Below are 14034 nucleotides of genomic sequence, written 5' to 3' on the forward strand. Positions count from 1 at the left end.
TGCAGCCTTGTGAGATTCCTGCATTATTATGGCACTAAGAGGTCAGTTAAGAGCGGAGTGGTAGGCTGTGATCTGCCACCCCTTAGTTAAATATTAAATCCTCAATATAACATTAACAGTTTCCCATGCTCACTTAACCTGGAGTATGATCAACAGTGACTAAAAACACTGACAAACCCTGAAAGCAGGTTGGCTACAGAGCTTGACAGACTTGAGACAATTTCAAAAGCGCGTCTTGGGCATGAAAGGGAAAAAACGTTCTCTATCCAAGTATAATTGCATGCAAAACAACGCCCAAGATGCAGGTTAGTAGCTCTGCTGTATTACATTTATGCTATGGACTGTGGCAAACAGTAAACAAGCAGCAGATTTGAGAGTCTGCTGGGATTATGGCATTTGTCAGAGCCCATGACATGTGCAGCAGCTGAAACGGATGCCACCAGAGTTTCTCAGAAGCAATTTTATCTGCTTCTGAGTAACTGTCTGGGATAACCAGTTGTGCTACACAACAAACACACCCTTCACTAATGTACTAGCACATTCCTAAAAATAGGTGGATGACAAACAATGATCATCAATTGCTTTTAAAAGTCAACTTCACAGGGTCGCCTCCCCTTCTTACAGCGATATCCTTTCAAATACAAACATCAGCAAAGTTCCAATTGTAAAACCTTTGCCTAGTCACCAAGTATGCAACGTTTACCAGCTGCCAACCATCTCTCACACCCAGCTAATATGGCTTGGGAGCAAATACTCAAGATGTGTATTTAAGAACTGAAGCGAAATACAAAGTAAGAGTAACAAACCGCCAAAATCAGGACTCTAATGGGTATGTCTACACTGCAGCTGGGAGTGTACCTCCCAGCCTGGGTAGACAGCTAGTTTGGCTCGAGCTAGCGCACTACAAATAGCAGTGCGGACCTTATGGCACAGGTTCGCAAGCCCACCCAACCCCCTGGGTCAGAGCTAAAAATAACCTTGACAAAATCTTAGCCTTATTCATTATGTATATAGTGCTGTGTATGTATGGTGGTTTACATAACAGATGTAGTTGGAATCTCTGCCTCAAAGAACGAAGTTTAAAATAAGAACTGGCAGAGGCAGCACGGGGGGAATGGAGGAGGAGCTAGGAGTTGCACTTTCTCATAACACACCGTACTTTGCATGAACTGTGTTCCAGCATAAAATCCAAAACGCATTCATCCAGCTGTCAACCCACTCTTCCAACACCACGGAACTAGATCTTTGCCTCTGTTGGTGGGAGGCATTCACCTTTTAAAATACACATCAGAATCAGTCCTGGCATGTAACGCTCAATTTGGATGAACATTGTTCCATAAAAGAACCCTAATCAGATGAGCACTCTTGCAATTTGATTTAATAACTGTAGCCTATTTAGGGATGTAACTCCCAATGATGTCAGTGGAACTGCACACAGTGTGGCAGAGATGAATTTGGCTCTTGCTTTCCAAGACCTCAGTGGGACTGCTCACATTGTATAAAGTTAAGAACGTGTAAGGCTTTAAAGGAGAAGGGACCCAACCTTCAAACTCTAGTGAAATGCTTGCTCACTCCTTTGGTAGGTCAGCTGTTCTTAGGCTTGGTCTACACATAAAGTTGTACCGATATAACTAAGGAGATGATTTTATACTGAATTAGTTAAAGGAGAGTGATGTTGTGTGTGAGCACTCTTGTATCTGTTTGAACTTAACTTATCAGTTTAACAGCTATAGAAATATAATCCCTTATATCGGTGTAACTGCATCCACACCAAAGGGGGTTTCATCAGTTTAACTAAGTTGGTTTCTTAAGGCTTGTTCAAACACAAAAGTTGGCTTGCTTTAACTATACTGGTGTAGTAAAAGCAGCACAATTCCCCTAGAGTGGACACGGTTATGCCAGTAGAAAGATGCTTATGTTGTACTGTTATATCTTATTCCCTGTCCATTATGAGAATAAACTAATTTATGCCAGTATAAGGCATCTTTATGCCACTATAACTGCATTCACATTAGGGTCTGTAATGATGCAACTATTTGGGTAAAAAAAAACCACCCCCCTAACACACACAGTTATATTGGTACAAAATCTGTGTGTAGACCAGGCCTTACACCAATGTGTTTAAATCAGTGCAGAACTGTGTACACGTCCTTATTAAAATTGGGCTGTGTTTTCTTTGTCCTTTAAAGGTGATCTGCAGTGCAACTTTTTACTATGATTTGGTATTACTGATCTCTTTAAGTTACATAACCAGGGTTGGATTATTTATTTTGAATATTGCTGCATGTAAACTTTCAATGCACATATAACTAAAATACACTTTCTCTCTCCTTTTTTCTTCCCCCTTTCTCAGCTTTCTGAAACAAAGGTTTTCACTGCATCTTCTGTTCCAGCTGAGAATCACATCACTCCTGGGCAAAGGTAGGGGAGGATTTATATCTTTGTTCCATTGAATGTTCTTACAGCCTAAACTCTTTCATGCACTCCCTGTAAAGTTGTTGAAGTTTCAGCATTTGGCACACTTTAAAGTTCAGTTCGATAAAATACTAGAAAACAATCCTGTGTTTGCCCCCAGGAGGTGGCATGGATGTGAATGGACAAGCTCATGTCTAATCAGAATTTTTGGGGTGAATTTGTTTTAGTATTAACACCTGATTTTATCTAATATTAGGCTCTGACTACACTGTAGTGTACAAGAAGCCATATTAAGTATATGAAAGGCGTGTGTTCCAAATCCTAATGTTGTGTAATGTGGAGCAAATTCAGACACATGCCTAGTGTTCTGTTCCTGCTTCTGCCACAGAATTCCTGTGTGATAATGGGCTAGTCACCTCACTGCTATGTGCGTGAGTTTCCCCATCTACAAAATGGGAATAATACTCACCTCATGGAGGGGGGCAAGCTTGATGCAGTAATATTTGTAAAACACCTTGAGATTCTCAGGTTGCAGGTGCTACAGACATGTAAAGTACATACTGACTGAGTGGCAAGATCCACTCAAGTAAGCAAATAACATCTCTTTTCACTTACTTCCCATGGCTCAATCATGTTGATCTCCATGAGCTTACCAGGTAAGCCAATGGGTGGTTAGCTACCATGGTGGTAAGTACTTTGGACATACCCAAGAGAAATTATGATATTCAAATTGCACTGCATTTCACTTTGAAATGCTAAAATACAGAACAAAATGCAAGGTTTTATTCAATTCTGAAGCAGTAAATGTGGCAGCGGTAATAACCCTGTGCTCGAGCAGTTGGCAGGACCTTGCCATTTGAGTAGAAAGCTGGTTTCTCGCTTTTCCTAGAGGTGCTGTGTGCTGCAGAGATGAGACCTAGAAAGGTTAAATAATGTTGCTAGCATAGTGTTCTTCGTATGGATCTTAGTTATTTGATCTTCTTTCACTCCTCAAATATCCCAATTGTGAGCATTTGATGACAGCTTACTCTTTCTTGTAGCATTGACCTAGTAACGTTACTTCAGAAGCCTGTGACTTCAAGCCAAGAAACAGAAGGCAACTCTTTCGAGTCTCCCCAACAGCAGAACTTTGGCCAAGCCCTAGTCTTCACGAATTCCCAACACAACACCCAGATGGCATCAGGACCTGGCAATTCCAGTGCTGTCAACTCCTATTCTCCTCAGAGTCTGGTAAAATTAATCTTGGCTTTTTAAAGACTCAGGATCTTAAGGAATAAACTCTTTATACTTTTTCAGTTTCTTGTTTTTTCATAACTTTTCTTTGCAGCACTTAAATTGCAAGTGGTATTGAAGTATATAAGAGGACACTGGACTAAGAATGTCCTCACCAAAAAAAAAAGTATCAGATGGACCTTTTTGTGCTCACAGGCTTGTTACTTGTCTGTTTAAGTGAACTACTTGTTTTGGTTCTTGAGAAAAGAGCAAATAAGTTTTCTGCATATTGATTAAAATGAAAATCTTTGTTTATAAAGCATTGAATTCTAGGCCAGAAGACTGTGATGTGGTATTTTCCAAGCACATATCTGACTGGTCTGTGTGGAAATCAACTATTACTGAGTTTTCTGGACTAATGGAAAGTTGGCTACCCTTTGTTAGTTTTAATAGAGTTGGAGATTAGATGTAGGTAAATGTTTTGAAACAAATTAAATACTCTTGCCAGTAACTTTACCTTTACATTGTTTTAAGGCACTATATAGACAAAACTACATGGGTCAGATCCTTAGCTTGGGTAAATCAACATACTTCCATTAATAGTTGTGGAGCTAAACCAATATACAATAGCTGGGGATCTGGCCCCCTATTGTTAGTGCTCAGTTGGATTTTCTTGCTAAGTTTTAACTTTTCACTTTTAATTAGAAATCTGGGGATAAAGTATGAATTGAATTGCTGCCAATGGGAGCGATTAACTCAGACCTCACAGGTTTGGTCATGTTAACATTTAGTGAAATATTTTTTTCCCTTATTTTCTTGCTAGACTTCAGTTCTCTGTTCTGGGTTTGGAGAACTTGGATCCTCTAAATTAGCAAACTCCACTGGATCTCCGCTCTTGGACCAGTTGAAGTCTCCAGGTTTGGATCAGTTCACCTCTCCGAGCCCTCAGCAAAACAGCAGTAGCTCCACTGCCACCACCACTACCACCACATCATCCTGGGATCTAAAACCCCCTATTAGCCAATCCTCTGTCCTCAGTCAGTTTGGTAAGTGTTTAGATATTGGGGTGTTTTTTTAAGCCATTGACTGTGGAACTTTGACTCTTCAGTGGCAGATGTTATGTAAGAGATATTTTTAAAATATTGAGAAATGGCTTCTCTTTTGAAATTAGATTCCTAAAGGAGACTAGTAAACTTGATCACATGATATTGAGTTCTATTCATAAAAGGTTAATAAGTTATATATGTTATAAGCATAATAGACGTCATAAATATTTTTATAGATGGCTTCAGTAGAAAGTGTTAAAAATGGTTGTAAGCAGCCTGTTTGGCTCATCTCTGGCAATTGGTTAGCCATTTATTTAAAAATCTATTACTAAACTTTTATAAACTGTTTGTAAATGGAACCTTCATATAAAGTATGACTGTAAATGTCTCTAGGAATCCTGGGGAAATACCTTTTTATTTTACCTTGACTGTACTTCTACTAGTGACAAAGTATAAAGTTTCAATGCTAGACTAAGTTAATACCACCTTATGATGCATTCTCTGGCTCTTTAATAGTGTGGATCACGTCTTAATCCTGGGACCACCTGCATCCTGCATACTTCCCTTTCTGTCCACGATGGAGTAGATCACCATACCTTCCATTCACAATTACGTAGACCCTTCTCTGAGGAGGGTTAGACAAGGCAGTGATAAAAATTGCTTGAGCAATCTCTACACTGTTGCTTCCAGTGATGCTCCTACTGTGGAGAATTATAGGTCCTGGTTTTGCCAGTATAGAAGCAGCCATTGTGCTAGCAACCACAATTGTTCACATAAAGTAATATTAAGAAAATATTTGTTTTCAGCTGCATTTTAATGCAGTTTAGCAGCTGAAAATAAGAAGCTGGCAACATGTAACCTGCAATCTTCTGTGAACCTCTTGTGTTTGTGAACCATAGTTTTGAATCATTGCTTATAAGCCTGTTCTCCAAAAGTCATGAGTTTTAGCTTTTATTGTGAATTGCACTTTCTGCATTTAAGAGTCCCACTTTCAGACAGGTCTTCACACTGCAGAGCGGTGCAAGGTCTAACTAAAATAATACATAGCATTTCTGCTAGGGACTTGAGTATAATGCAGTTGTGTGGCCATATGAACAGCTGCCTAATTCCCTATTTTAAAAAAATTGCCATTTAGTCCTATCGCAGAATCTCAGTTTTCATTTCAAAAGAGAAAATTAAGTTGCCAGCTCTGTGGTTGCAAAAATAATCTTCAAAATCTGAAGCTCATGTAAAATAATGCGTTGACAACTGACAGAGTCTGCACACAGTCTGCAGCAATAGGTCTGAGAGGGGTGAATAAAAGCACTGAGTCTTCAACTACAGAGATGGAACATAAAAGTCCTGGGAGCAGAGTTTAATGCATCAATTGTGATTTTCTTTTCCCAAATGCTGGCTAGACTTTAAATCCCAGCCTGAACCATCCCCAGTTCTCAGCCAGCTGACCCAACGACAGCAACAGCAGACACAAGCAGTCCCTGTTCCTCCTCCTGGATTGGAGTCCTTCTCCTCCCAAGTAAAACTCCGAGAGCCATCACCAGTAGACAGTTCTATGGCTGCAAGCAAAATGCTGCAGCTCCCTAGCATGTCTATGGATAACCATGCAGTGTCTGCCCATCAAACACAGCAGAAACAGATCAAACCACCGAAACGGAGGATACCCCCGGCTTCTAAGGTGGGTAACACAGCAGGGGCAAATATATGGCAAATATAGGCTTTAAGATACATGGGGGCGTGGGGAAACTTTATAGGGCAGTCTTGATGCACTTTTGGGTTTAAAACAGGGAATTTTAAGATGGGTGGCTTTATAGTCCAGAAGACAGTGATGTGGTATTTTCCAAGCACATATCTGATTGCTTTGTGTGGAAATTCAACCATTTCTGAGTGTTTTTGGACTAACTAGTGACTGGGAGGTGAATGCTTAAAACAAAATACTTTTTAGTAGGCACAGAGGACAGTATGAATTAATCTCTTAGGCCCCCAAAAGTATGTGGGACTGACAAATTCAATTTTAAGCTAGAGGGTTTCTAGTTAGGTGAAATTATGCAGCTCCATCTGAGAGGCAGCTGCAGTGACCAACAGATTCAGGTTAGAAGCCAAGGCTATGAGATTGTAACCAAGTTACATACTTGGTGTTCTGTATGTTTGTAGTTCCCTAGAGTCCAAGGTGGTTCATGAATGATTTCTTTCATATAAACTATGTAGATACAGGATTTTGCTTTTACTTTCAGATCCCTGCTTCTGCAGTGGAAATGCCTGGATCGGCCGATGTGACGGGGTTAAATGTTCAGTTTGGAGCTCTGGAGTTTGGGTCAGAGCCTTCTCTCCCAGAGTTTGGGTCGGCCCCAAGCAATGAGAATATTAGCCAGGTGCCCAGCAACAGCTTGTACTCGAAACCTGTAAAGTACGTAAGAGTTCCATTCCTGCATCCTTCTGTGTTCTCTGGTACCAAAAAAAGTGGCATGTGAAGATCAAGGTCTCTTGTGCCCAGGGGCTGTTTGGTGTAGCTGTCTCAAAGCAAAAGAATTGCTTGTAAGCCTCAGTCTTTGTTTTCTGAGGATGGCACCCTTAAAAGGAGGATGGTCCCTTTTCTGATGACTAGAGAGACATTCTGAAAAATGGGTTGGCATGGAGGGGGGAATGAATTGAACTTAAATGCTCTTTTCATGAGCTACCCTTCACATTGTTACTTTATCGTTTTTAATTATACTGATTCCCAAAGCTGTTTAAGTGAGGGTTTGGCTCCCTCCCAGCCCATCTCTCTTATAATTGACCCAGCAGAGATAAATGCATCACAACGTCCATCTGTCAGCAGACCAACACCATAAACTGAGGTCTAACTTCACTGTAAGCTCAGCCTAAAGGCAGCCAGGCTCTGAAGTGGGCAGAAAGCCCTTATTAAAATGCTAATATCTCCAGTAAAAACAAGGGAAATGCAAACATAGTAGCCAAATAAATGCTTACTTTTCAAATGTTCTTTCAGAGTTTTGTTTGTGTAAAATCTTCCTTAAAAAGTTGATGGAGGATTTGCAAAAATAAATTCCTCCATTCATCTTAACTTTTGTAAATGTTTTAAAAAATGCAATACAAACCTTAAAAAAGGAAGGGAGGGGGAAAACACCCCTTCCAGTTTTGGCAGAGCAAACATTGCAGCATTGTGCTAATGTATGGGAGCCTGAAAGAGACCATATAAACAGAAATGGAGGGATACCCAGTTTCAGTATCCAAGACATGAAAAATATGACTTGCTGTGTTAACTGTCTTAAAGTAATGTTTGTTTCACAGGCAAGAAAATTTAGTTTTTAAAAAGTGCTTTTTAACCTGTAAAGTCCTACAAGACTGATGTTCACTCAAGCAATACTGGAAAGGCAACAAATGTGAAGAGTTTAGAAAGATCTAGGGCAGTGTATGTAAACTGTCATGTATATTTACAGCAGTGTTGTGTAATAATAATACCTCTTATTTAGTGCCTTTTGTCAGTAGATCTCAAAGTATTCGAATATTGACTAAAGGCCTCAGTCTGATCAGACCCCATTATGCTGGGCTCTGGTACAAACACATGGTAAGAGGTGATGTCTGCCCTCTAAACCTTACAATCTAAAAGCATAAGAAATCACTTGTGAAGTATAACATTAATTCTAGCCAGGAAAAAGCAGGAAAACAATTATCATAGCTAGCCTCTTTTTGAGAGGAGGAAGAATGGAACATGGGATGAGAAAAATACAGTTGTCCTAGGAAGGGGAAATGCCTCCTGTTGCGGTGCGAAGATGCTGGCTCTGAGCAGAGGGCCCGCTGTAACTTTGCCTAGGCCCACGTTCAATTGTGTTATGCTTGGAAACTGGAACGTGAGCAACTTCTAGCTGAGCAAATGGGTATCCAGTTCCAGATTGTGGTGCAGAAGCTGGTAATGTCATGAAGGTATCTGAAATGACATTTAATGAGATGATAAATAACTTTTACTTTTTTCAGTGATCCTTTGAATACCTCTTTGCCAATATCCAATACAGTACAGGAGTCCACCTACACAACCTCTGCCATCACTTCTTCCAGTCTGACCTGCTCATCCCAGAGCACTAGCCCCGTAACAACTTCTTCCTCCTATGACCAGACTTCTGTGCATAGCAGGATAGCATACCAAAGCTCCATGGCTCCATCGGATTCAACCCCTGTTGCAGTCACGGTGAGTAGATTTCAGAAACCTTTGATAATGAAAATAAATTAATTAGGTTAATTGGGTGTTGGTGACGTACTATGACTATAGCTCAACTGTTTTGTTGAGCTCAGCAATAGCAGTTGTACTCTGAGACTTCAGTGGCTAACACAGAGATGATATTTTTGTCTGTTAACATCTCTTGGACTAGTTAAAAGATTCTCTTTTGACCCCCTCCCTCCCAAACTCTGTTGTTCTTTGCTGTTGCTTTTCTTGCCCTTCGGTCCTCCGGTATGCAGATCTTTGTGATGTTTCTATGGATTTTGATTTCTTGATTTGCTCTTCAGTCTGTTTCTAGCTAACATTCTCATTTTGACTGACTCCTCCTTCCTGAAGCTTAGCATCTTGTTTTTAAAAAAAACAAATCGATATTACATGGCTACCATGATATCTTGCCAGCATAACTTCGGTGCAGATACTGTTTATTATATTTGTACAGCATATAACACAGTGGGGCCTGACCTGGTTAGGGCCTTCAGGCACAACCACATTATAAATGTTAAATAATAAAAATATACAAGATCAAAGAGAACATGCTCATTACATTTTAAAGATCACAAGGTCAGCAGGTCCACATAACTTGCATCCAAGAATTTAAAGAGAGATGGCTGAAGAATACACTGGGCTGTTAGTGATGAGTTAGAGTTTCGGTAAGTCTTGGGGAAGACACTGGGGAAGTTCCAGAAGACGAAGAAAGCTAATGTTGTGCCATTATTTAAAAAGGGTAGCTAGGATGACCTGAGGAATTATAAGCCTGTCAGTCTGACGTTGATCCTGAGTAAGATAATGGAGTAGCTGATACAGGGCTCAACTAATAAAGAATTATAGGCGGGTTAATGCCAATCAGCACAGGTTTATAAAAAATAGATCCTGCCAAACTAGCTTGGTATCTTTTTGTGATGAGATTATGCATTTGGTTGATAAAGATAATAGTGTTTGATGCAATATACGTAGACTTCTGTGAGGTGTTTGACTTGGCGCTGGCTGACATTTTGATTAAAAATCTAGAATGATATAAAATTAACAAGGCAGACATTAAATGGATTAGAAGTTGGCTGATTGATAGGTCTTAAATTGTAATTGTAAACGGGGAATCATCATAGAGTGGGTATGTTTCTAGTGAGATCCTGCAGAGATCTGTTCTTGGTTCTACACTATTGAGCATTTTTATTAATTACCTAGAGGAAACCATAAAATAATCACTGATAAAATTTGCAGATGACACACAAACTGGAGGGAGGGTAAATAACAGACAGGTCACCGATTCAGAGTAATCTGGATCACTTGATAAACTATATGAAAGCAAACAATGTGTGTTTTAATGCAGCTAAATATCAATATCTAGGAAAAAAAGAACGTAGACCATACTTACAGCATGGAGAACTCTGTCTTGGGAAGCAATGATTCTGCAAAAGAACTGGGGGTCATGTTGTCTAATCAGGTGAACGTGAGCTCCCAGTCTGACATTGTGGCCAAAAGAGCTAATGCGATCCTTGGATGCATTAAAAAGGGGAATCTCATGTAGAAGTCGCTAGGTTATTTTACCTCTGTTTTTGGCGCTGATGTTACTGCTGTTAAAATACGGTGTCCAATTCTCGTGTCCACAATTCAAGAAGGGTGTTGATAATTTGGAGAGGGTTTGGAGAAGAGCTACAAGAATGATTTAAGGATTAGAAAAGAAGCCCTATAGTGATATATTCAAGGAGCTCAGTCCATTTAACTTAACAAAGAGAAAGTTAAGGGATGACATGATTATGGTCTTATAAGTACCTAAATGGGGAGTACACATTTGATAAAGGACTTTTCAAGCTAGCAGAGAAATGTATACCAGGATCCAGTGGTTGAAAGTCAAAGCTAGACAAATTCAGACTGGAAATAAGGCATAAATTTTTAACAGTGAGGGTCATAACCATTTGAAACACTTACCAAGGGTTGTCATGGATTCTCTGTCACCAGCAATTTTTAAATCAAGTTTGATGTTTTTCTAAAAGATCTGCTCTAGGGATTATTTTGGGGGCAGTTCTCTGGCCTGTGTTATACAGGAGGTCAGATTAGATAATCACGATGGTCCCTTCTGGCCTTGGAATCTACAGATCTGTGAATCTAAATGACAATAACATCTTCTTTGTATTTCTCCGTATGAGCTCCTTGCAGCAATTTCAAACAGAATTACATTCTGGTCTCTGTAACTTAATGGCTCAATCACATTTACCTTCTGAACCAAGTCCTATGTGATGGTGCTCAGGATTATAAATCTAGAGCATCCACTTTTGTGGACCAGAATGATCCAAGAAGCAATTGTTTCCTCTCAAACCTTATCTCTCAATGGAGAGTTCCAGCCTCTCTCTGTAATTTGTCTAGATGCAGTTGTGTGTTCTGCTAGATCAGGGAGACAACAGTTTCTCATGTATCCCTGACTTTACCATCACTCATTCATACAACCTTCTTGTTTCATTTTTATTCCTGTGTCCCTGGGATGTCTCTCTCCAACATTGTACCTACAGTTTCCTACTATATAATTTAGCCCAGGGGTCAGCAACCTTTCAGAAGTGGTGTGCCAAGTCTTCATTCATTCACTCTAATTTAAGGTTTTGCGTGCCGGTAATACATTTTAACATTCTTAGAAGGTCTCTTTCTATAAGTCTATAATATATAACTAAACTATTGTTGTATGTAAAGTAAATAAGGTTTTTAAAATGTTTAAGAAGCTTCATTTAAAATTAAATAAAATGCAGAGCCCCCAGACCAGTGGCCAGGACCCAGGCAGTATGAGTGCCACTGAAAATTAGCTCACGTGCCGCCTTCAGCACCCGTACCATAGGTTGCCTACCCCTGGTTTAGCCCAAGGAATGGCAGTTGATTATTTTGTGTCCCTCTTGACTTTCAGTTTGGAATGAATATAAAGTTTTGCAATGAGCAGCCTGTTAAATGTCTGAATCATGTAGGGTTTTTAATACCACCTCTGTCAGGTGGCTTACTCATTTGTTTTTCCTTTGTTTACAGAATGGGCACAGTGGTGTTCGAACACAGCCAACTCTTGACAGTAAGTTTATAAAGCTTCATTATAGACACAACTGTTTTTCTGGCCGTCCCCTACCCTTCAACATGCACGCCATTGTAATAGATAACTTAAGGTTTTGTACAACTTTCTCTGTTTAATTTTTGGCTGAACAGTTTGAGTTTTAAACTTGGTATCAGAAAATAAACACACAGCTTGCACAAGCCCCATTGCTACTCGGTCCTTTCAGAGCACACGCTGCCGCAACCAGAGCTGTCCCCTCTGAGTCCCTCAGCAAACCATCAATTCTTAAAGGGACAGGGCATAGGTAAATATAACCCTGATGTTCCTTTGAGTGCTGCACTCCCCCCATGTAAATGTAACATTGTCCCAACATTTCTGTTAACTCTGTATAACACAGTCCATTCATTTGATTTATTAGAAGTCTACAAGTTGCACAAACTCGTAACTGGTTTCAGAGTGGTAGCCGTGTTAGTCTGTATCAGCAGAAACACTGAGGAGTCCTTGTGGCACCTTAGAGACTAACAAATTTATTTGGGCATAAGCTTTCGTGGTCTAAAACCCACTTCATCAGATGCAATCTGATGAAGTGGGTTTTAGCATCTGATGAAGTGATGCTAGTTTTAGCCCACGAAAGCTTATGCCTAAACTCGTAACTTTCATTCTCAACTGTGTCTTTGGGTGTGTGTCTCACACGTTCTGGTACTGATGGTGGAAATGTATGCATCTCTCTTCAGTTTTTCATATTAAGTAGAAAGTCTGGCAATTTTAGTTCCAAAATCCAACTGAACAATCAGTTCTGAACACCGTAGATCCCTAAAGATATTCATATATTAAGAAATAAAAGTTCCTGTATGAGCAGTGATATAATCATGATAACTCGAAGTCACTGGGCATATGGCAGACTATTTAGGGAACATACTAAATTAACATCATAACAAACTATCCAGAATTATAAAACGCCTCATTTAATTTTAGAGCAGTAGACCATGAGTCAATATCACTTTACCAGTATTACATGCATCTTGGATAGACTGCAGGATAAGGTACAAGAATAGCATTTGGTATGGCATCTGACAAACATGAGGATAGCCAAATGGTGCATTCACTAGTTCAGTAGCTGGATTTAGGCACTGATAAGTAGGTGTCCCTAAATGTTCATATTTTGGGTCTGTGTGGCTCATCTTTTTCTAGTTGGATGACCTGGAGTGTCAGTGGATTGTTCTGGTGATCTGCCCTCTTGTGCACTGCTGATTTCAGGTTGCATCGTCTCATTTTGCCATTCATGTTTTTCAGTGGCTGGTGTGAATGGCCCATCAGTCTAATGCAGTTTCCAAATTCACAGGGTCAACCACATCCTCATTTCCCAGATGTGGATGAAATGCTTCTGTCTTGGAATTCACAGAATCTGTGCCATGGGCAATATCTGGTACCATCACATAATGTAATTCATCTTCGCTCTCATTATCATAATCACTGGAGCCCAAATGCTTGTTCTCATTTTGATCTCTTGTTGCGCTAGTTTGCCTTGGTCTCTGTTTCTTCCTTTGTTGTGGTTTAGAAGGTGTTACATCCAAGGACAAGCTGTCACAGGGAACTAAAAGATTGCAGTGGAGAACTCCTTTAAAACATCCTTCCCCATCTTTTGCTTTTTAATTCATAGACTGGACTATCCCCTTTCCTTTCAAATAAAACATGAATCTTATCTTCCCAATAGGATCTTAATTTTCCTGGTCACCCTCTCTGAAAGATTCTGCACAAGTACTGTCACCGGGCAGGAGGGCAGCACCATGCACTTTCTGACCATAGTGATATTTACCATGAGTAGCAGATTTTTGAGAACACTTTGATGCCCGTTCATAAGCTTCTTTCATCTGCTGTATCCATTTCGCAGCTTAATCTTTATGGTGCCCAGGTGTACATTGAGTTTATAGGTAAACCAAATGCAATGTCAATGGGCAAACATGGTGATCTTCCATATAATACATAGGGGGAGAACTCTGTAGCTTCATTTTGTGTACAGTTAGAGACTTCGATGACCTTACTTAAAGGAGACTTTCCAGCTTGACTTTTGTTCTTCTAGCAAGGTTCAGAACATAGCGAAGAGTTCAGTTCTGCCTTTCTACCTGCCCATT

At 39.9% G+C, this 14034-nt stretch overlaps 1 protein-coding gene and 2 non-coding genes across 4 annotated transcripts in view; all 3 read left to right on the plus strand.

Annotated features, from left to right (window-relative positions):
- The window catches only part of UBAP2 (ubiquitin associated protein 2), a 92626-nt gene that overhangs the window by 41643 nt on the left and 36949 nt on the right, over positions 1-14034 (plus strand). For both annotated transcript variants that reach the window (XM_039543632.1, XM_039543633.1), the window contains exons 10-16: positions 2354-2421; positions 3456-3645; positions 4451-4673; positions 6071-6345; positions 6902-7074; positions 8640-8850; positions 11884-11923. In XM_039543632.1, the coding sequence (XP_039399566.1) occupies positions 2354-2421; positions 3456-3645; positions 4451-4673; positions 6071-6345; positions 6902-7074; positions 8640-8850; positions 11884-11923 (1180 nt within the window). The remainder of the gene's footprint in view (positions 1-2353; positions 2422-3455; positions 3646-4450; positions 4674-6070; positions 6346-6901; positions 7075-8639; positions 8851-11883; positions 11924-14034) is intronic.
- LOC120408806 lies at positions 3960-4043 on the plus strand. Its single transcript, XR_005600982.1, has one exon. It is a non-coding gene; the product is annotated as a small nucleolar RNA SNORD121A (small nucleolar RNA).
- LOC120408807 lies at positions 6481-6566 on the plus strand. Its single transcript, XR_005600983.1, has one exon. It is a non-coding gene; the product is annotated as a small nucleolar RNA SNORD121A (small nucleolar RNA).

Source organism: Mauremys reevesii, linkage group 6 (genome assembly GCF_016161935.1).
Source record: "Mauremys reevesii isolate NIE-2019 linkage group 6, ASM1616193v1, whole genome shotgun sequence".
NCBI classification, from domain to species: Eukaryota; Metazoa; Chordata; order Testudines; family Geoemydidae; genus Mauremys; species Mauremys reevesii.